The sequence below is a fragment of the Lagopus muta genome, chromosome 2, assembly GCF_023343835.1.
Source record: "Lagopus muta isolate bLagMut1 chromosome 2, bLagMut1 primary, whole genome shotgun sequence".
NCBI classification, from domain to species: domain Eukaryota; kingdom Metazoa; phylum Chordata; class Aves; order Galliformes; family Phasianidae; genus Lagopus; species Lagopus muta.
Window position 1 is genome coordinate 68,382,756 of NC_064434.1, and position 22,353 is coordinate 68,405,108.

At 37.7% G+C, this 22,353-nt stretch overlaps 1 protein-coding gene across 1 annotated transcript in view; it reads left to right on the forward strand.

Annotated features, from left to right (window-relative positions):
- The window catches only part of KIF25 (kinesin family member 25), a 33,582-nt gene that overhangs the window by 8,908 nt on the left and 2,321 nt on the right, over positions 1-22,353 (forward strand). Inside the window, exons 6-13 of the mRNA XM_048935822.1 lie at positions 657-745; positions 2,329-2,371; positions 6,551-6,618; positions 10,182-10,256; positions 13,710-13,859; positions 14,812-14,988; positions 18,848-18,999; positions 21,009-21,203. Of these exons, the coding sequence (XP_048791779.1) occupies positions 657-745; positions 2,329-2,371; positions 6,551-6,618; positions 10,182-10,256; positions 13,710-13,859; positions 14,812-14,988; positions 18,848-18,999; positions 21,009-21,203 (949 nt within the window). The remainder of the gene's footprint in view (positions 1-656; positions 746-2,328; positions 2,372-6,550; positions 6,619-10,181; positions 10,257-13,709; positions 13,860-14,811; positions 14,989-18,847; positions 19,000-21,008; positions 21,204-22,353) is intronic.

Here is a 22,353-nt window from a genome sequence, read left to right on the forward strand (position 1 = left end):
GAAGAAGCTCTTCATTGGAAAGCACTTACCTCCCAAAATCTTTCTTGTGCTGCAGTTTGCTGAGAGGATATTCCCCAAGGCAGTGTGGGGAGTGTTCATTGCTCATCACAGGCTACTTGCTTTCAGCAATAGAAAACTAGAAGAAATGATCACAAACGAAAAGGAAAGAAAAGCACCAGGTTAGATGAGGAAAAGTCTAAAGCAGCCTGGAGAGAAAAATCGGTACTGGCTTTTCAGTCATATGTGAACACAGAGTGAAGAGAAAAAAGAACAAAATGTTTTATATCCTATATCTCCCTTAGGGCTGCTGGAGGAGACGTGCAGTGTTTAATCTTGGCTGCTGTGTTAATGTAAGTTAAGAAGTTCATGTGAAGAGGAAGGAGGCTGAAGAGGAGAAAATGGCTTTAACTGAATGCATCTTTTGTTTTTTGTACAGACTGAAGAGGGCTACGCCATTTCAGAGTTCTGAACAGATTATGCTTCCTCAAATAAAGTTATGAAAAAGCAAATGATACTATTTTATCTCCGCAGAATCTAAGGCTGTGATGTTGCATGCAGTTGACTGCTTTCTTAAAAATACATAAGTTTTGGTATAGGAGTGTGTTTGTCCCCTCCAGTATTTGATATTTTAAATCACATTAATGTTCTAATTCTAGGAGCTGAGAGGGAATATCAGAGTCCATTGCAGGATCCGACCAGCGCTGCCTTTCGATCATGCTGCTGGACATTCAATATCACAAGACAGGTAATTTGTTATGGCTGCATTGTGTCTGCTCTGAGTCACAGTAAACGTGAAGAGAAAACAATAGCCAAACATATATGAGAACAATGATGTCCTGTTTTGTTTTGTTTTGTTTCTTTTCTGTTTTCATATGTGTGGGGATACTGTGACAGAATCATTAAAAAAAAATACATATTCTTTCTTCTTTCTCCTGCTAACTTGGGATTAGCCAATCTTATCCCTTCGTCTAAAACTATCTCCACCTGAATAGGAAGACGTAACAGTTGAACAATCCATGATTATCTGTGGTTTGGCAGAAGTAACACAGCTGTAGTCAATGTGGAGTACATTCACCATGCTGTACGAAGACTGGGATACAGTGATGTAATAGCAACTGTCAGAAATCGTCGGTAGAGAAATGCTCTCAGCATTGCTGGGTTTTCTTGTTTGTTTATTTGTTTTTTATAATGCTACAGAATGGATTTGCTGTCAGCACAAACACTGGTGGTTCTATTTCAGTATAATTTGGCTCTGCATCCCTAATTTATAATACACTTAGTGTAACTGAATTGTCAACACCACTCAAGATCCAAAGGGAAAAGAGGGATTAAGTGCAAGTATGTGTCATAACAAGCTGAATTCTCCATAGATGACTAACACGAAAGAAGGTAGGGACTGAAACATACACAAATAGAGAAAGAAGGGGAAAACTAGGTGGGTGGCTAAAAAACAGAAATATTATCATCTGACCTATCAGAACATGACTAATTTGGGAGTTTATTTTACTTTTTACTGACTTCTTTTTCTAAAAGAGTACGTACAGGGTTTTAATGTTGGTTCATATTTGGCAAATGTTTAGAAAAAATATTCAATTATTTTAATTAAAATAATGTAAAAATACCCAACAAGAAATTTCAAGGAGCCTAAAGGAGAAACCTGCATTAACCTGTACTCGATACACATGGGGAAGAACCAATGCTCTGTTTTTATTACCGTGTGGAATAGAGTAGTTAGGTGCCAGCTCACAATGTAAAGCAGGGACAAACATGGAATTGTTAAGATGAACTTTTCTTAATATATAAAAAAAGAGATTTAATTAACACTTACTTGTAAAACTAGGGACTGATTCTGAGAACACGTGCATGCACGTGTGCATCTACACACCTCACATTCCCAGCCATTAGTTTTTGACTAGTAATGGATACAGAATTACTTCTGACTGCATTTGCAGGGTCAGGACCAATTACCTACAAAGAAGCTGTTCTTCAGTTTAATGGACTAAAAAGGGAAAACCTCTTCCTACTATCTCACATTACCATCACAAAACAATACAATGGTTTGCATGTGAAATATTCTTAATTGCTTTTTTTAAGGAGATTATTTTGGTTGATTGAACTATCATGATTTACAATTAAGCGTAGTTCTAGCCTGTTCACGGGCTACAGTAGTAATGGAATTATGAAAGGTGCTCTTTAGATAGATAACATGCCATTCATAGACATTTTGAGCCTTGACTTTCCTGAGCTAAATGGAACATCTAGGTTTGCAAGGTTTTTTGTTGTTGTTGTTTTTACCCCTATTGATTTTTTTTATTTTTTTTCTTGCAGGCACAGAAACTCTCTAGAAAATGTGGCATATGCCATTGATGATGTGAGTATATTTCATGGTGAAATTCAAGAATGCCCTTACTGATGCTTGTAAAGAGATGCAAAAGGGATATGTAAACCAGAGGTATAAAAATTAATAGGGCAGGGTGGCTTTTGTTTCCCAGTTGGTGCCCAGCTTTGTTCTCACATGGTGCAAAAGCAGGTGATCTGTGCTGTTTTCATCCTGACTCTTTGTAGTAATAATAGCTTGGAGTTTCTGTTGCTGCAAGAACCTGGGGCTTTGGTGTTTGCAGCAGTCAAACTGTTGCAGAATCCCCACAGTCAGTCCCTTTGAGCCACTTGCATTTATTGTAATCATTTCTAAATTATGGTAGGCCTTTCTCATTTTACTATGAGAGAACAACTAATGCATTAGCATGGAAATATGATATCTCAGCAACCACAGCAGCCTATGTGGTTCTGCAGTCAGGCATATGAAAGTCTTGGCTCGGATCCATCAGAGGAAGGAGAATGAGCATTGAGGTTGCAAATCCAGATGGTGTTACAGCATTAATTGTGGTCATTACCAAGATATAAAATTGGAGAAGACACAGTAGCATGAGCGAAGGTCAAAGTATTAAATCAGGTTTTAATTTTCATAGGCACCATAGTTCTTACACTGTTGCTGTATGGTGATTAGCCAAATTCTCTTAGTAGAGAGCTTAAAATATTGCTGAAGTGACCTAAGGTGTGTTATGCATTTAAATCTCCCAAATTAGAGCTTCATTAAGCAGATCTTGGTTGTATAAAGTGAACAATTAGAGAGATATATATGCAATTAGGGACTAATGGAGCATATGAAAAGTCAGCTAAGAATGAATAAATATGTCAGGAGATAACCAACAGGGATCTGCAATATCAGATGTAGTATTTCTGGATGCCACAATTCATTTATTGCACTATAAAATTACTCACCCATTTCTGACCTGTTATTGTATGAAGATGAAATTAAGTTATATTTGGATTGTTTTTATATAGATATAGATATCTCATATTTACTGCATTTGTATTTTGATAGACAAAGCAGTGTGTGTTTGCCTATGCCAACAGGCATACAGTTTTAGTTTGTATGAAACAGTGATCAGGTACCCTTCAGTATGCTAACCTGTTATCATGTTTGAAAGTCTGTATGAGATATTCTAGGAAAATAAGCATATGCATGGACGTAACTGTGAAATGAAATTTCCAAAACTATAGAATCTTTTAGGTTGAAAAAACCCTCTTTAAGATTTTCAAGTGTAAAGATACCATCTTCCTGACTTTGGAAAACGTAATACTGACTTGCAGTGCTTTATTGCTTTGCCTTGACATTGATTTATTTATATTATTAAGATGCTTTCTAGTTCTGACTGAGCACCTTATGTATTTGTATTAATTTCTTCATATATATATATATATACATATATATATATACATATATTAGAACTTTTTTAGTGTAAACTTGTGTGTGAGAATAAAGCACAATGGTTTTTTTACAAAAAAAAAAAACCCAAACCAACCAACCAACCAAAAAAACCCAGCCACTTTAGGCTAATCTAACAGCAGTAAAGGAAAACAATATGTGTTGCCAATTTAATTTGCTTTTAACTGCTCTAGGTGCTGTGCTTGTGGCTAAGTTAAAGATGCAATTTTCAGATAAAATCATGAGGTTTCATTCATTCTAAATCTTCCAGCTGCAAAACACTCAAAGCTCGCATTTGTGGAAACGAGTTACCCATTTTCCAGAAGAGTATTTCTGATGTAGAGGAAGTTTTAGATGTATGTGAAGGAAGAGCCTTTGTAAGAAAGGTGCTGAGTTTATTCATTTTTCTATTTAAATTATGGCTGTTTTCCCCTCCACCTTTTTGGGGAGAATGTTGTAATAGATCAGGTAGATACAGCATTAGTAGTTGGTTATATTATCACTCCCCAAGTGCTTGTCACCATCCTTATCTACAGGTTTCTTCCCCGTTACTTTCCCTGTACAGGAAGCCCTTTAGGCTGTCCTTGTCTACCTCAGTGCTGTGTCTGCCTTGCAGTGGCTCTGCTGTAGAGTGATGTCCTTCGGAAGGAGGGCAATAGCCTCCAACAGATATGCAATAACAAGTGATGGGCAGTGATAATTATCGCAGCTTGGTTTTGTGGCCATATGTCTATATCCGCTCATTTAGATTTGCCTCATTTAAAATTATTGCTGTGCCTTACTGGTTTTCACTTACTGCAGAGCTCCCCAGGCTTGGGTGTCAGGACAGCCTGTGAATGTTAATGAAATATTCATCTGTCATTTCAGTGATTCATGTTGCCCTTAAAAAACTCAGGGCAGGAGTATTCTGTGGCTCTAAGATGGAAAGAATTGTTCTTCAGTGTTTGTGTGATAGAGCTGTGGATTTCATGCTCTACTGACAGGGAAAGCTGATGAGGTTCCACAGCAGCTGCAGTGGATATGTTAGTCTGCAGTGATCTCCTGAGAAAGGAAGGGAATCACAAATGCTTACGTGAAACTTCTGCCACTTAACAATGCTTTTGTTTCTGTATAGTGCAAAAAAAAATTTTTTTTCTATCCCATTTCTAACATTTGTAGCAAAACCTTGTACTCATACATGCCCTGTTGCTAAATTTGCCTACTGGAATGGATACATTAGTTCATGCTATAGCAAGTGTTGCCATCATTAGATTGATAATGATACACTTCTCCACAGAGAAGGAAACACTTGTAACTTAGAAGAGAAGCAAATTGATTTTTGTTAGCCCCCTGCATGCAGGAGGTACTGTTACTCAGTCATTATTGGCTCAGTTCTTTACTACTTCACTCAGTGCCAATACTTGGTCACTCCAAAAGTAATGCCTCCTATTAATTTCCACCAAAAGTGCAACAGATACAAAGAGCACAATAACACCAGTTGCTAGAGCGAATTCTCTACAAAGCTACAAAGATTGTTGTTCAACATAGTCACCAACATTAACTGTGCGTTTTTGTTAGTGATGAACAAGAGCCTCCATAAAAATCTGCACCAGTGGAGATGACCCACTGTTTCTATGACCCACTGTTGTTCTGATGGCATTGTTGCTGAAATGCACCCCCCTCCACCTCACTGTGCTCACATCCACTGTTTGGTCTCCAGAAACACTCAGCAAGTGCCAGTGAGTGTCAATGGGTGCCATTTTTTCTGCATGGAGAAATTCAGTGCCACACCTTTGCTTCATACGTGCTTCCATGTCAGACACCATTCTGTCAGACTGCCCCTCTTCTGCCATCTGTCACAGAGCAACAACATGTAATGGAGTATTGATGGGAAGCTTCAACCTCTACTGCCATACCACCAACATCCACCTCTGATGTCATGGACTGACAAAATAAAATAGGAGACGTTACTTTCAGAGCATCCATCCTGGTTTGAGGGATGAAAGTTTAACAGCCTGCTTGTTGGAAGAACAGTAAAAATTTCAGCACTTCCATCAAATGCTGTAATATAAGCACAAGTTAGTAAGCTAGGAAACCTCACTGAAAGAGATGAAGTATTTTATGTGCTGAAGAGATTCCAACTGAACTGTTGTAAGCACTCACACTTAATTCTTTACTTTTATCTACAGTTAAGCAAGATATGCCATGAGGAATTTGAAGGTCACACAACTTACTACTTAGGGCATTCCAGACTTCTGTAATTTCTTTGCTAATCATTCAAAGAGCTGCTGACACATTTGTCCAGGTTACAAAACTGGTATGTAATCCATTTGGAAAGTGGATTCTACTAAAAAAAACATGGAAATCTGGCAATTGTGTGACTTCAGTTCTTTCTCACAGTTGCGGAATAACACGATATGCCAAGAAATTTGCATCTTCTGCCTCAATTCTAGGCACAAGTATTTATGAAGACAATCTGAAAAGACAGCATGAAAACATGTCCTTACAATGGAAAAAAAAAAATAATAAAAATCTTTTTGCTGTTTGTTTACCTGTAGTGGTGATTAGAGAGGTTGGATTTCTAGATGTCTGAGTTTTCTGGGCACGTAAGAAGCTTAGGTAATTGTTTGGATCTTTCTTATGAAACGTGCATATTTCGTGTTGGTTGTTTGTTAATAGTCTGAATGTGCTCTAAGATCCTTACTTGTGGTCTTGCTAATTCACCGCAGTGCAGCAAATGTTTCTGTTTTATACACACGTTTGTGACATTAACTAACTGTAAGTATTTTGTTCTTCTTGTAGGAAACTGTCCTTGTAAAGTGTAGCCGTCCCGGTCATGCACCAATAAACAAGACTTTTCAGTTTGAAAGGTGAGTAGACCCACGTAGCTGGAACATTTGTGTAGTGAAGGACAATTTTTGTAGTCACTAGTTGAAAGGAAATATTCTTTAAAAAATAAAATACAGGGAGAGAAAGAGAGAGGATAGTGGCATATTGAAAAAAGCTCCTCTGAGAGAATATCTGTGATGTGAGCACTTTCCTTGCAAGATGGCTGAAAACCCACATAAACAAACGTGAGAGATTTTGAATGCAGGAGTAGGAGAGAAGGGTTTTAGTTGGTCTTTGTGCCTTATTAGACTTATTAAACTTGATTGAAAGTCAAATGCATCCAACATGTATTATATGGTCTAAATTAATGCTCAGAGCCAGTTTCAGCTCAAACTGCTGTAGGTTGGCCTAACATTGCCAGTAACTTGCTTTCTTTGAGGTGTCCTTCTAAGAAGCTGCCTTTTTTCTGCTCATGAAGCCTGAGGACTGCTGTTGTGTAGACTGCCAAATGACTGAAAATTCTTGAGATAACGCAAATCTTGGGGAAGCTTTACTCACCTCAAAGGTTACAGGACTCCCTTGCCACAAGGCACGTGCAACCTCTCACATGTTTGCGAAGTAATTCCTTTCACCCTCTCGCTGTGCCTAATGCAGACATATCAGTTGAAGTAAATGCAGAATAACGCTGGAATTCAGTTCCACAGAGCAACACAGTTAATGGTGTTGACACTGGACTCCAGAGCTGCTGTGACTCTGTACATGTGGTGCAGATCCTGATCATCAGGAAGCGAGTTTAAAAAAAAAATGTAAATCCCCTGAAGAATGCCGTTCTTGGGGAATGTTTTTTCAGTGTCCCAGAACAGCTCTTTTTTATAAACAGAAGAGCATATGGTTCTTATGAACTCAAAAATGTTTATTTTTTTAGCAACATTTTATGGAACTAATAAATGTCAAAATATTTGATTTCAGCTCAGGAAGAAAATTCCAGCTTTCAGCATGTTATGCTTTTATAATTTTATTGGTGAATCAGTTAGCAAAATAAAAAGAAGCCTGGAATTTTCAAGGTGAAATTAACATCAATCATTACACAGGGGCAAATCTGTCATCATTCTGATAAAAATAAATGGGCTTATGGAAATAGATTCTCTGGATTTGCTGCATCTTTCATGGTCTCAGATAGCTAATTGTCTTCCATGCCTTTAGCCACTCTGATTACAGTGTAGCATAAACCAGTTGAAGCCAAACTGAAAATACTGCATTTCAGCGTTGGTAGGATTTGAAGCACGGGAGTTAAGGAGAGGCAGTAAAAAAACCTTTAGGAAGTTGAGTAAATATTTGGAGTAATTATTGTAACATTGAACCCCATGCCTTTCCTCTGAACCACTACACCTACCTGAACCTGACATAGTGAGCTACAGCTATGCTGATTTGTGGTGAAAGCACAGCCCTCTAAAACTGGCTGAGTTTAGCTTTAGCTGTGGCTGGTGACAGCATTTGCAAAGAGCCAAAGCCCTAAGTTGCAACTGAAGACAAAATTTTAATGTTCTTATCTCATAAACACCTTTTAAGTTTGGCGGCTTGGTTTGTTGTTGTTTTTGTTTTTTAATGCAGTAGCTCTGAGGGAGATGTTTTGCTGTGTTAAGAAAAAGGTATCATTCCAACACAAATTGAATTATAGCCTGGGTTGGTTAAAATACAGGATTTGTGCTAATGAATATTTCATTGATTGCAGATGATAAATGAAGCAGAGAAAAGTGTCTGGAAGCGCTTTTGCTCTTGTACTGACCTTGAAGATGTTATATGCAAAGCTTATAGAAGCATTTCCTTGTATGCATGCAAAGCAAGGATGGAGTATTGCTATTCGGTGTCTGTGTCCTCCCAGTAAGAACTGTGCCATATCACTGCGTATCTGTTGGTTTCTCAGTTTAGCATGACAGCATGTCAGTGGAATGGCTAAACAAGCAGCATTTGTCCATCAAGCCAGAAAAGTGCTCATATCCTGATTAAAGAGAGTACATTTTCATACAGCTTACAATTAGACTGTGGAACACATTGCCACAGGATGTTACTCCAGGCCAAGAATTCAGAAACATGAAAAAGAAACTGAATGCTAATGCTAATCATATTTTTTTTGAAGCAAAGATTCAACTCATGTTTCAGCTTTGAGATCAGTTTGCAGCTCTGTTATTAGGCAGAGATGAGTTACTCTGTCTCCCACCACCATAGTGTTTTTTACTTCTTCTTGCCATTGTCAGGAGCAAAATATTGAAGTGATTTATGTCTAATTCTGCATCTGTTCATCAGCGATCCCTCTGTACAGTCATATTTATGGAGAACACAAATACAAAATCTGTGTTTGTGCAGTCTACGGGCTGTAGTGATCAGATCCTGGTCTACATACAAAGAGCACTTTGAATAAATGCTAAAGAGCCAACCATGTTCACCATTCAGTTAAACTTCTAGCATCATGTATTAAAGCCAAGGGTACCAGTATACTATATACACAGGAAAGTAACTATACTTTGTAATCTTTGCTGCTACCAAAATTCCTGTTATTTATTTGGCTATAAAAAATAAAAAGCACACACCACTGACTGGAAAACAGAGCTTAACAGAAAACAACAAGAAAAACATTGCAACAGAAAGACAGCAGAAGAGGAAACTTTTTCCAAAGAAAAAGATTCATACCTCAAAATTTGTAAGTGTTGGCTATGATACTCATGTTGCAGATTTGCACCATCTTCTATAAGCCGCATTTGTTGGTGACTGTATTCTTGTGGAGGATGCTTTTTTTGTATGCTAGAGAAGCAATGAATGAATTAGGATGCCTACGTTTTATAATCATAATTTCTTCCTTTTAATGATTTCTTATCTTCAGGTATTGAGGTTTATGTCTGAGAAAGTTGGAGGAAAATTTTCTTTGAAGAGCCCTGTGTTGCCTTCTTTGTTTTTTGAATGTGAAAAAATTTTTGCAGTGGTTTTACACATAATTGTTTTGGCCCACAACTAATATTGGCATTGCACTTTTTCTAATAACTTAATCCATTTAATTGTCTTTCTTTCACTTTAAAACTTACTTGGAAATATGCATCATGACTCCAAAAAAGCAGGAGCGATCCTTGGAGTTCTAATTTACAGTCTGCTGGACTGCAACACAAAAGGAAAACAACCAAAAAACTTCTTTGGTGAATTCTGACCTCTCTCCTGCTTCAAGATTCTTTTCTGTAACGTGCCAGAGGTACATCACACATTCCTAATCAACCTCTGGGACATGTTAATGCATCACTTTTTTTCCCTCTAGCCAATTGAACAAAGTGGTGGCTCCCAAGGACGCTCAACTCTTCCTCATCACCTTTTGATTTCCTGCCGTAGGAAGTCAGGTTTAGAGCAGCAGTGAGTAGTGCTGGTCTGCCAGCTTCATATTGCCAAGCTAAATAGTTTTTTGTTTTTTTTTTCACTCAATCGGTAAGTAAGTGCTATTGTCATAGAAATGTCAGCAGGGCACAAGCTTTATATCATAGGCCTACATTTTCCTTTGTTTGTGCTCCTAAATTATGCCAACATACGTACCTACATCTTTTCTTCACTGCACTTTGCTCCTCAGGGTTTACAGTGTTACTGAGACTCAAGACACAGTGTTTGCAGACGTGGCCCCTTTGCTAACATCTCTCCTGGACGGGTAAGTTAAAAGGTGGGAGTAAAAAAGCTAAATGGCAATTCTCTACTGAAATTCATCCCTCAAGAAGGGTTACTTAACAGAGGCTGTCCTGCTGTGTTCTAAAGCTTTTCAGCTCAGTTTTCTTGTTTTCTTTCTAATGAACACTGAGTGAAAATTGTTTCCCCATATGAAAAGAGAAAAAAGTGTTTACAAAAAGTAGCATGACAGACAAATTTGGGGGAAAAAAAAAAAAAATTAGTTTTTTTCCTCTCCTTTCTGGCAAATTTAAGCATTGCTTCTGATGGAGGATGCCATCTTTTTTTCTTTGCTGTGATCTGGTAGAACACTGAAGTTTCCAAGTCACTTTTTCTTCCTGGTAGTTAAAAGCAGCCCAGAAGAGACATATCAGGGTGCTTTAAATACTGTCAAACTCCAGGCAACCATTCACACATGCCACAATAGGACCTAAGGGCTGTTTGGGGGCAAGAAGACACCTATTTGGCCCATAAGGCACTATTCTATCTATTTTATCTATTTTATTCATATATATTTTATAGTGTGAATGACCACAGTTGAGCAACCTTGGTATCACTAGGTTGGAGGAGTTTGGAAAAGTCCATATAACCACTGTTTTATCTCTCTAACTTTTCCTTTTGCAGTGAATGTAAGTTTGTTTTGGCTCAGTGCATTGCCTACATGTATTTGGACATATCTAAAAATACCTTGATCTGCTCTACTTGCCACTTTCTAATTTGCACAATGAAAGGATTCTATCCTAAAGTTGGGAATTTTATATTCATTTAGGAAATGTTCTGTTATTGAGAACAAAAAACTATCTTGTTCTTCTAAAAGTGGCATTTAAACAGAAGCAGATTTTCAGAGGACAGACTGCATGCTAGCCATGTTTCTGAGCAGCATTCCCATTGTAAATGTGAAACAGACTCACTTGGTTGGAACCTTGAACCTTTTTGCTGTTCCTGATTGTTTTGATCAGATCTCCAAAGTGGACTGAAACAACTTTAAGCTTAAGTAGGAAGGCGCACTCCACTCCTTTTCTTTATTTTTCTTTTCTTTTTATTTTTTTAATGACTTGTTTCTTTTTCTTTTTCTTTTTTTTTAGTATAAATATCCAGGGAGAAGAGATCATTCCATATGCAAAGCAGATAAAGTACATCAAGCTTCTGAGTTTTCAGTTAGCAATGCAGGGCCAGCAAGGAACTAAGATAACATTTTCTCTTTTTTCATAACACTGAAGATTCAACCTTATTTATTTTAAGGAAGGATAAATTTCTCCTTTAATTTCCATTAATAGTGATAACTTTCCTCCTAGGGATAACTTTCCAGTTTTGAACAGCCCTACTCTTTTCAGGAGAGCAGTATTGTGAAAGTGTTGGTAATCTAATTTGACAAGAAGATCTTTTCTAAACAATAATATAACTAATGAAGTAGTGTGGAAAAAGAGAAATGTTGGGGGTACATAGGAGAATCATAAACAGAAAATCTCAAATTAGAAGCCTGAGGTTAGAAGCGGCTTCATGCTCTGTTTGAAATGGTTATGTTGGGAGCAGAACATCAACAAAGTGAACTAAATAAATGTAAATTAGTCTTCTTTTGCTGCTTGTCCTCACGTTGAATCACCCAACAATGCATTCTCTCTTGTGTCTTCTTCAGATATAATACAGATCTGGATAGTTTCAGTTCCTTTGGACTTACCAAAATACCATTTTGACTTTGGCAGAGAGATTGTCACTGGCTTTATTAATTATTTGTATCTTTATGATTACTAGCACCTGACTACTTAGCTTTTGATCATATCACCTGTATCTCGTCAGAACCATTTCGACTAACAGAAACTGTGAAGAGGAATTTAAGTATCTGCACTATATGGAAGTTGAAAGACTTCTGAGAAGACTTCCATTTTCTTTTTCCTATGGACAAAAGCCACTTGCAGACTTCTGGCTCCCTTTTTGGTTTCAGGGATCTCTCTTTGATTTTGAAGAGGCACTGGAAGGCTCAGGGAGCTAAGACTTGGCCAGGCAGTGTGCACTAGGGAGCTGAACTATGAAAATCACTCATTCTTAGCCTAGCTGAAGACTATCAAAATTATTGGAAGCTTTTCCATTGTCATAAATGCAAGCAGAATTATGTCTAAAGTGAGTACTTAGGGATATCCGTTCTTTCAGATTTACAGTTCCAATTTGTAACACATTTTGCTCTTTATTTTCAGTTACAATTCTCTCCTTTACTTTGTCATATCTATGTCTAGACTTCCAGTTTATACTCTTCGCATCCTAAAGATTAGGGGAAACTTTATCATAGGTTCACTGACTGCAGCTTTGACTCCACATTCCCAGCAGGGCTATGAAGGAATTTGTTGCTTTGCCTACATTGCTTTCTAACAAAATAAAGCTTTATTAGTAATCCTCTAAAAGAATTGCTTCTAGATATGTTTAATATGCAAAAAAAAAAAAAAAAAAAAACCCTGCAAATATATTTCTCTGCAGTGGTAATATAAGGATTTGATGACCAAAAACCATACATCTAAAACAATTAGATGAGGGGTATTCATTGAAATTTGCTGGCATGTACTTGAAACAATATTTTTTGATACGAGGAAAAGCATCAGATAACCAAAAGCAGCTGTTCAGGTCTGCCACAGAGGAGCTAGAGCTTAAGCAGTACAATTTTGTTCTTTTCCAAGGAAGGAGCAAGCCTATTTTTGCAGCTCTGGCAGAGGAGAAAATCCAGCATACTGCAGAGCACTTCCAGTGCATGGAGTCTTCTGAAGTTATGTCTCTGAACAAATAAGAAAGATAAATAGACGTCCATTTTCACCTTCTATAGGTCCATAATGTAGCAGTTCCTCTCACCATTACTCCAGAGTAGCCTCCACATTTATGCTTCTATGGAACCTTATCCAATGCCTTTGGCTTAAGATTTGTGCCTTTTATTGTTAGAGCTGTCTAACCTTTTCCAGTGGCTGAGGGCTCTGACTGAGGACTTCATCTGAAAAGACTGTGAGAGCTGAAGAGTTTACTGCTCCCAGCTGTTAAGATGTTTGTGCTGCAGTCTGCAGCATAGCACTGTCAGACAAATCAAATGCAGCAGTGGTTTACTTTAAAATGCTGTACTGTAAACAGGAGTGGTTCAGGAGCTGATTAACAAGCAGCTCAGCAGTGCATGAACTGGAAGTTGGACAGACAGGAGGTTTAACCTCATCAATCACTCCCAGCTAAGCATCCCTGTTTTTGTCAGTTACTTGCCCTTCAAATTTGCTTAAAAAATAAAACCTGTTTAGGGGATGTTATGAGCAGTACTTTAATTTGTCAGATTCTGAGAGCTCCAGAAACAAAGCTGCAGGTGTGGCGTATATTTATCCTTTCAATTAGTGTTTCCAAGTTGTTAGACTCTAAACTTGGTACCTTTCTCAGTTTTGATAATGGTAAAATTAACGAAGGCCCTTTTGAATTTCAGGTACAATGTGTGTATTATGGCTTATGGGCAGACTGGAAGTGGGAAAACATACACAATGTTGGGACCACAGTTAGAAAAGAACCTTACGTTTGTGGATGAAGATGAATCAGAGCTTGGAATTATTCCTCGTGCTACCCAGGAACTGTTCAGGTAATATTGATCTGATAATATCAACCTAAGCAATGGATGCTTACAGACTTTTCACCTTGAACTTTACAGAAAGGATGAAATGTTTGTAATGTATTTATTGTTACAGCTTTTAGCTTCACAGTTACTGTTTCTAGCATTTCTGGCTGCCATTTTGTATTTGAGATCTGACACTGATTTCTAACCTCTAGTTTAGCCTGTTTTAAGATCATGCAATTTCACTGTGTACATATGTCCAGCTTTCAGATTCCTTTTCAATATATTTCAATTATAGTAGCACAAACTGAAAAGAAATTAAAAGAAGTCCTTACCAGTTTTGTGAAATGGACAGTTGAAATAGGTGAAAAGGATCCAGACTAGAGCTCAGTCCTGAACAAATGATAGTTGCATTTTAAACCATGATCTGTTTTCACTTTGAGAATGCTTCTCACCTAGATTTTTTTAGATGAACCTCATGTGTGGTATGAACTGATTTTGTAATAGAAGAGCCCTTTGGTTTTTATTCAGCTAAGCTGATTTATTTTGGAAAAAGGTGTAAGCTAAATTGAAAGAGCCAGTTTTGTATCAGAATAATGGTGTTTAGCTGGTCGTATGGAATCTCTTATCTGTTAATTGCTTGCACTCTGGCAGAGTTATCATATCTTGAGCTCTGAATGCAGTCACCTTCAGCAGAGAAATAGCGTGAAAAAACCTTGAGGAGGGAGTGGGATTAGAGGAGAAAAAAAATTGAAGCTGGCAATGCTGTTTGGAAAATGAATGTTTTGATTCTTCAGCTTAACATTAGCATCTGGGTGAGGCAAAGTTCTGATTGTTGATAATTAATAAGCAGTTTTATCAGAACGTTGATTAGATTACAATTAAAGAACAATTCTATTTTTACAGATTGTTCACTTGAGGTTTGATTTCAGCCTTTTCTGGTTTCATTCATTCGCTTTATTCTACTTTTATTCTCCAGACTTATTTCAGAAAAGCCACCAGGAAGTTACTGGGTTGAGGTTTCTGTTGTAGAAGTGTATAATAATGAAATTTTTGATCTTCTGGCCAAAGACAGTTGTGGAAAAGTATTTGGCATCAAACGTGACGTTGTCACAACCAGAGAAGGAAAGAGTGATGTTCCATTGCTTACATATGAGTGAGTACACTATTTCATCCTTATCATCCAATCATGACTGAATGTTAACGTGATGCCTAGCTGTCCATAATGCCACTATAGACGTCAGAATTTGCTTCTAAACTGTGAGTCCTTAGCATATGCAAAAGAAAATATTGGATGCTTCCTTCTGCTTCCATTACCTCAGTCAATTAGGCTGCAAATGTCAAAATACTTTCAGCATTAATAGTACAATTATTTTTGGTTAAACTTCTGCATTAGCGACTTCGATTCTTATTTACTCATTGCGATGGCAAAGGGAGACCTAAAGAAATTAAGGCTAAAGTTGTACTTACTTTAATTTTTTCTTGCATGTACGTCCTGAGTATTACAAAACTTTGTTCTAGTGCACATGGGAATAATTTTGGATGTTACATACATGTAGTGTTCAAAGTAAATTCTTCTTAAACATAAAACCCCTTGGCTAATTAGATGACAAAAATATGGTGCTTATATCAATTTCTGCATTAACAAGAGTGAGTCTGTTTCAGATATTTTAGTAACAGATGTTTTGCTTATGTTGGTATTAAGTCAACATTAATGTTGCAGCATTAATTAATGCATTAATTAAGTCAGCACTTGTGACACTTGAGGGGAGAGGCTGCCCAGTGGAATTAAGCTATTGGCCCGCTCTCTGTATCTAGAATGTGAACAGATCCCAAAAGTGCACATTTCTGCTTGTGCACAACACGGAGACATAGAAACTTAGAAAAAAATATTCTATTCTTTGGATAAATAAATAAATTTGTGAAAAGAAAAAACTCACCCTAGTGACATGTTAAGTGCACTATGAGAGTGTTTTGTGTTTCCGGGGGAACAATGATGTTTTTCTGCACTTCTCTATCAAGATGCTTGCCTCCTAGAAAACTATACTTCTCTAGGAGGAGTTGGAAGTCAGTTATGAAAAACATTTTCCTTGTCTCTGTGTTAAAACAAAATGCATCTTCAGTAGGAAGGCAGCACTTTCATCTTGTGGGACACAATCACATAAGCAGTGATTGTTCACGTGAGTTCACACTGTTCTCTAAAAGCCTTGATAAAAATACAACAATGTTCTGGTGGGTCACGCAGACATACTTCTGTCCTACCTAGTGATATGCACTGCATTTTCTGGCCATTGAGCTGCTCATAGAAAATGGAATGCCAGGGAAGTCAAAATGCCTTTCTTCACCCTGGGAACTATATAAATCTCCTTTCTTTCTATGAAATAATAATCACTGTAATACTGTTGGAGAGTTTAACATTTTTCTCTGGGGTATGTCTGCTCTTCTTGAGGTTAAATATGATTTCCAGACAAATTCTGCACCCTTGATTACACTCTGTACGTTTCGTAAGAGCACGGTATGAATTAAAAATGAACGGAGCTTGAAGTGATGAATCCTCTTGCCATCTCTGTTTGTATTATGCTGCATGGTGGGTTTCTCTCAGTTTGTGTTCTTGGATTTCCTCAGCTGTGGCTCTCCTCCAACTCTTAGCATCTGGTTAAGTCTCTGTCAGTAAAAAGAAAAACTCCTTCAGAAATGAGTGGTATGGAGCCTAACCTGTTTGTGCTGAATCTTTCTTGAAGAAGCTGATCTCCTTTTGTCTAGAGAAGGAAAGAACAGTGTGACTCAGAAAAAAAAAAAAACAAGTTAACATACTGTGCTATTGTAGAAATTAACTTTTTAATAATTCTTAGTTATTGTATTAAGATGAAGTTCTGGATTAATTCCTAAAGAAAGCCTACGCACTTTCCCCATGGAGATTTTCATAGTGTGCAAGTGACCCTTCTCTTTTCCTGGGCTTTGGGGAAGGGAGAGGTGAGGCATAGCTGGACTTGTGCCACAGAGAAAGAAGTTAGAATCTGCAGTAAGATTTCGTTTGTATTTCTAGTTCATAAAATTGATGCAGTATTTATCTCTCTCCATTTTAATTTATGGTAACGGAACCAGATGCCTGTAGCTAGCCACCTCTTAAAAACATAATCAATGAATACTCTGTTAGAAAGCAAATATAAATTAGAATATGGGCTTGCATCTCAATTACAATACAAGCAGCAAAGAAGTCCAATTCATAAACAAGCTATATTAATAATTACACAGAAAGGTTAATAAGAAAGAGCAAATCCAAACAAAAGGAATCACTGTATGAAGCCACCCAGCTGCCTGAAATCTAAAATAAACAGCTGATGCTTTGAATAAAAACACATCCTCATTTGTGATATTTCATCTAGAATATAGTGGCCTGCTGGATCTCACTGACTAACCATTAAAAAACAGTAGTTTCTTTCCTGCTAACATGTACATCCCCCTGCATCACAAAAACCTCAGTCTTTTTCTTCTTTTATGACTTAGTTGACTTTGGAGAATGCTCAGCATCAAATTTTTAACCTAACCATACTGGGGTTTCTCTTTGTAGAACATGGTTCTGGCACGCATGGTACATACAGCCCAGTAAGGCAAGAGAGGCTATTACCCTCAGTCCTGCTGAGAAGCTACCACCACTGCAAGCATGCAGCACTGTGCTGGGGATGTTCTTTACCTCCAAAGTCAACTGCAGCTGCCCAGTGGGTGACCAGCACTAACTGCATGCCCTGAGGCTTATCTTTTGCAAACTCCAGTTAAAGCACAGCAGTCTATTGCCTGAAGTCTGTTGCAGTCATTTAGCTCCCGCAGCCATGTTTTGGAGTGTAACTGAGCTACACAGGGAACTGCTGTTAAGTGGCTGCTTCTCTTTAAGCGTGTATAGGTACAGTGAAGCCAGGTGTTTTTCTCTTCTTCAGATGCCTTTGGTATAGCTCTTTGCTTTCTCTGTACTCTTCCAGTATGGCTCTTCATAGCATGAACTGTATTTGTGCCTAGTATGTTTTTTGCTGAAATCAGACAAATCTAAGGCAAGATGGCCTTGTCTTTTATCATATGCTTGCTTTTGCTGACTGCAGTGATATGGGACCAAGGCTGTAGTGGGCAGTCTGTCACAAAGGGATTTAGGGATTCTGCTTTATTACAAGACTTTCAGTAACCAGGCTGGTATATGCAGCCATAATAATTTATATCCCCATTAAGAAACTAATGCTTAGGTGACGAAACTGCAGTGATCATTGAAGAAGGCAGTGACATGAAAGGAGAATAAAGGCAAATCTTGCATCATTTGTTTTTAACACTGCAAGCCTAGGAAAAATCATGGTGTTTTACTTAACCAGTTGATTTCTTTGTCAGATTTTCTCCCCTCCAATAGGTTATATAAGCAGTATATCTTTCAACTGGAAAAGAAAACTGATAGCATAAGATAAAATTGTCTATAAAAACTTAAACTTGACTGTTCTGACACTACTCAGTTCTACTGTTTGTCAAATAGCAACTCCAGCATTTTATCAAGGATTCTGGATTTAATTCCAAGCATGAGCTGCAGTTTCCTAAGGTTCATAATTATTTTTTTCCCACTTAATGCTCTGCCTCCAAAAAGAAGCAGAAGCTACCTTAACATCAATTCCACATCTGTAAAACCAGAGATGCCAGAAATATGTAAATCTGTCTTTCCATTTTTTTTTTCCCCCAGAGAGTGAAGAAGTAGAAATTTCAGTCACCCCCTAAAGCTGAGATACTGTATTTAAAGACCTACAAGGTTGGCAGGATGCTTCCTTCTTCCTCAGCACTTCCGTTGCTACATAACTCCTTATGAAAAAAGCCTATACAACAGCTCAAAACTGAGATTAGTTTTCAGAGGTAGAGTTAAGAATAGCACAGGGAGTTAGAAGACCAAGGAAATGTAAAAGCTGAAATTCACATCTGAGCTGCCCGCTTTCTCATGTAATTTTTACTGTGAATCAGTTAAACCTTCTGCTTGTTTGTTTATTTCCTAGGACTGTTGCAAATGCATCTGAATTTTTGCACCTAGTTCTCAAAGGCCTACAGCTAAGAGTCAGGCACCCAACACTGGTGCATGCTCATTCCTCTCGTTCCCATCTGGTGATTACGTTGACCATAACCACAATTGTCTCCGGAGATAATTTTGGTAAGTAATACTAAAATACACCAGTTGTTTCTGAAAAACATTCTCTGGCCTGTGAGGCTTTCATATTGGTCTTTCTTCCTTTTCTCAGTGCTTAATACTTTCCCTCAGTTATTTTTCTTTACCTTCTAAATGCTGTCTTAAAAAACTGACTGGTTTGATTTCTCACTGCTAAGGATTTTCTTAGAGGCTTTCATAGAAAGCTCTCACTTCACATCTCTTGACTTACAGAGTCTTTGACATTTTATAGCATGAAATGGCTAATAAAGTAAATTTTATCAGTAAGATAAATACTCAAATAGAGTAGTTAAATCAGTTTGTATGATGTATCATTTAATTATTCATCATAAATTTAAGGTAAATCTAACCATATCTTTTAGGGGTCAGCGTAAACTGTCAGTGGGAATTTTATTTTATTTTTTTTACCTGCTGCCTTGCAAAAAAGTCCCTTCCATTCAGAATGTCTTAAACTGTTAACAATAGGCCACTGTAGGAATAGACAACATAGTCATCTTAGTATGGCTAATCCTGTACTTCTACTTTTCATTACCACACCAAGACTTACCAGTTTGTTGCTTTAGGAATAACTTTGGCTTTTGAGGGTTAACTTTGCTTTCTTTTGCTTATGTTGTAATTAGACTCTCTGTTTCCAGTGCCATGGTCTGTCTCCTTCATACTCTCAAACAACAGTATGGTTCAAGAAAGTGGAAAATATTTAACATTTTTTCCCCTAGATTGCTATCGGAAATTAAACCGACAATATTAGCAAAACAGAACAAACAGTGCCCTCACTTACCTGCTGCCCTTGCCAAAAGACACAATTGCTTCACAAGTTGCAGTTTTAACATTCCAGATGTTAGCTCTAGCCAGTTCCAGATTCTTGTCAATCAGGCAGATGTTATTTCTCAAAGCACAGTGTTTGCACTGTAGCACAACAGCTGTCTTGTCTAGTCCAGGCTTCCCTTTGCCATTTCCACATTCAACACTATGACACCATATTGTCTGGCAACAGAAGACTACAGATATGTCTTAATTTATGGTGAATGCAGATGGAGGTGAGAAATAGAGAAAAAGCAGCACTGCAAATGGGATCTCACTTGTAGCAGTGTGTAATATTTACAGTGACCAATTCTGGATCTAGGTGTAACTGTCATATCTCAAAAGTGGAGATCTAAAATCACTAAATATCATGTTTTAAAGCCTGTGACTAGTTGTGCACAGAAAACTACAGAAGATTAATAGTTTTGTTGCAAATCTTCTAGCACTATGTTTCAGAAATATCTGTTGTTTGAGGAGAGCAGTTACTTTGCTTCTTCATCTCAGACTAAGGATAAAGAACATCTATTTTTTAATTACACTGTCTGTCTCTGCAACTCAGTTCAGTCTGCTCTTTACTGAAGTTTTGCAGCTGTAAACTTTGTATTATTGCAACTAGACTCTTAAGTCCTCTGAATAGATTCTCCTGTCTCTGTTACTTTTAACAGACTGTGTACCAGAAGGCCCTAAGCCCTGTCTTTACATCCTGCTAAGGACAGAACCGAAGAGGCAGGATGAACCTTTTCCCTTTTTCTTCTTTTACTTCAGAACACCATCAGAGAGTGTATCAAATGCTTAGAAACAAGGCTTTAGAGCTTATTGCTCCCAAATATCAAATAAGACATGAAAAAGTACCTCTTAATGTCTTTAGTGTATTCCTGTGTCTCATCTCCCACACTGAAGTGTGAATGATGGGGATGTTACATACAGTACAATCTATAACAAGCCTTCTTACCAAAAGGTGTGATGGTTTTGATAAGGAAAGCCTTAAACAAGACTGAAAAAGTCATGCAGCCAGCCCATGCCATTGGTTCTGGCTCATACAACATTTCAGTTAGAACAGCCTGAAAAAGCAAATATTGTACTCCCCACTGATAACCAATTTCCAGTGCCAGTGAGAAGCTGGAGATTCGGTGGGGTTTTTTCAGTTTTTTAGGTTTGTTTTTATTTTTATTTTTTGTCCTCCAATCAAACAGGTACTTCATGTGAAGATGAACAAATCAATCAAAGACTGAATAAAGAGGTTTCCTGCACCTATCCACAAAAAAGAGACAGTAAATCTACCTCTTCTTCCAGAGCCTCCTCACCAGCACAACTTGAAGCAGCTGAGAAACTGAAGCAAGTCAAAACTAGGCTGCAGCTGGTAGATCTGGCTGGCAGTGAATGTGTAGGTAAGCAAACATGTCTGTTTATGACAAAGCTGTTAGAAATGGTGGGCATGGATCCTTCCAGATCTGAATTAAAACATTTCTCTTTAGCATTTTATGTATGTAGGGATACGTGCTACCCTGCTTTCACACAACAGATCCTGGCATAAAAGAAACACTGACGGCTGATTGTTCCAGTTTGAGGCTGGTATGGTTTTAACTGAAAAAGCCAATTGTATGCCTGAAAGAAACCCAGGGCATTTACCCTATCATGGGTGTATTATTGGTTCAGACTAGTTTTATTAGGCCTACTTTTCTATGCTGAAAATTACCCGGCCTTTGTACAGAAATGTTTAAAGTGCATAAATTGTTTAAATACTACATTTCCGTAATAATTGATATCACTATTTTTCTGACTTGCTGTGGAGAAAGTCTTGAAGGAAGTTAGTACTGAAAATATTGTTTTTGTTGTTTCTTTAAAACGTTTTCTTCCTCCTCCCCTCTTCTACACACACAATAATTTCAGAAACTTGATTATTTCCTAAAGGGCAAGATTGCTTACCAAGAAAAGCCATGCAGCCAAATGTACCATTCCAGAAATAATGTTTTGATAACTGAACCAGTATTATGAAAGAGTCCTTTACATTACTGCCAAGAATTCTTGCTGTTCTTCACTGTTAAACTTTTGTTCTACAGAAAAGCCTAATATAATACAATATTTTTTTCATCTGCTCTGAACACTGGAAATTGTTTGGTAAACATGTAATTGAGCAATACTGAGCGGGTTTGCTCTCTCAGTTCAACCAGGACAAACATTTACTGGGTTTAGGGCTCTGCAGACTCACTTACACATCAGTATTAGATGTGGCCCAGCACATGTGGTAGACTAACCTCTGCCATTTGTCTGCATTGGTGGAGACTTGAAAATGCTGGACTTAATCTGATGAAAGGGAGGGACAGCTAACAACTCATAACTGTTTCAAAATGTAGACAAATAAGTGAGCAGAAGTACAGCAAACATCACACACACTGAAGCAACTGACCTTGCTAGCTCTATAGCCATCCTGGGTCATTTACCTGAGTTACAAGACAAATGATCCATTTTTTAGCAAGCTCAGGTTCAGTTTGAGAACAGATACACACTTTATGGATGTTCAGCTGACCAAACACAGAT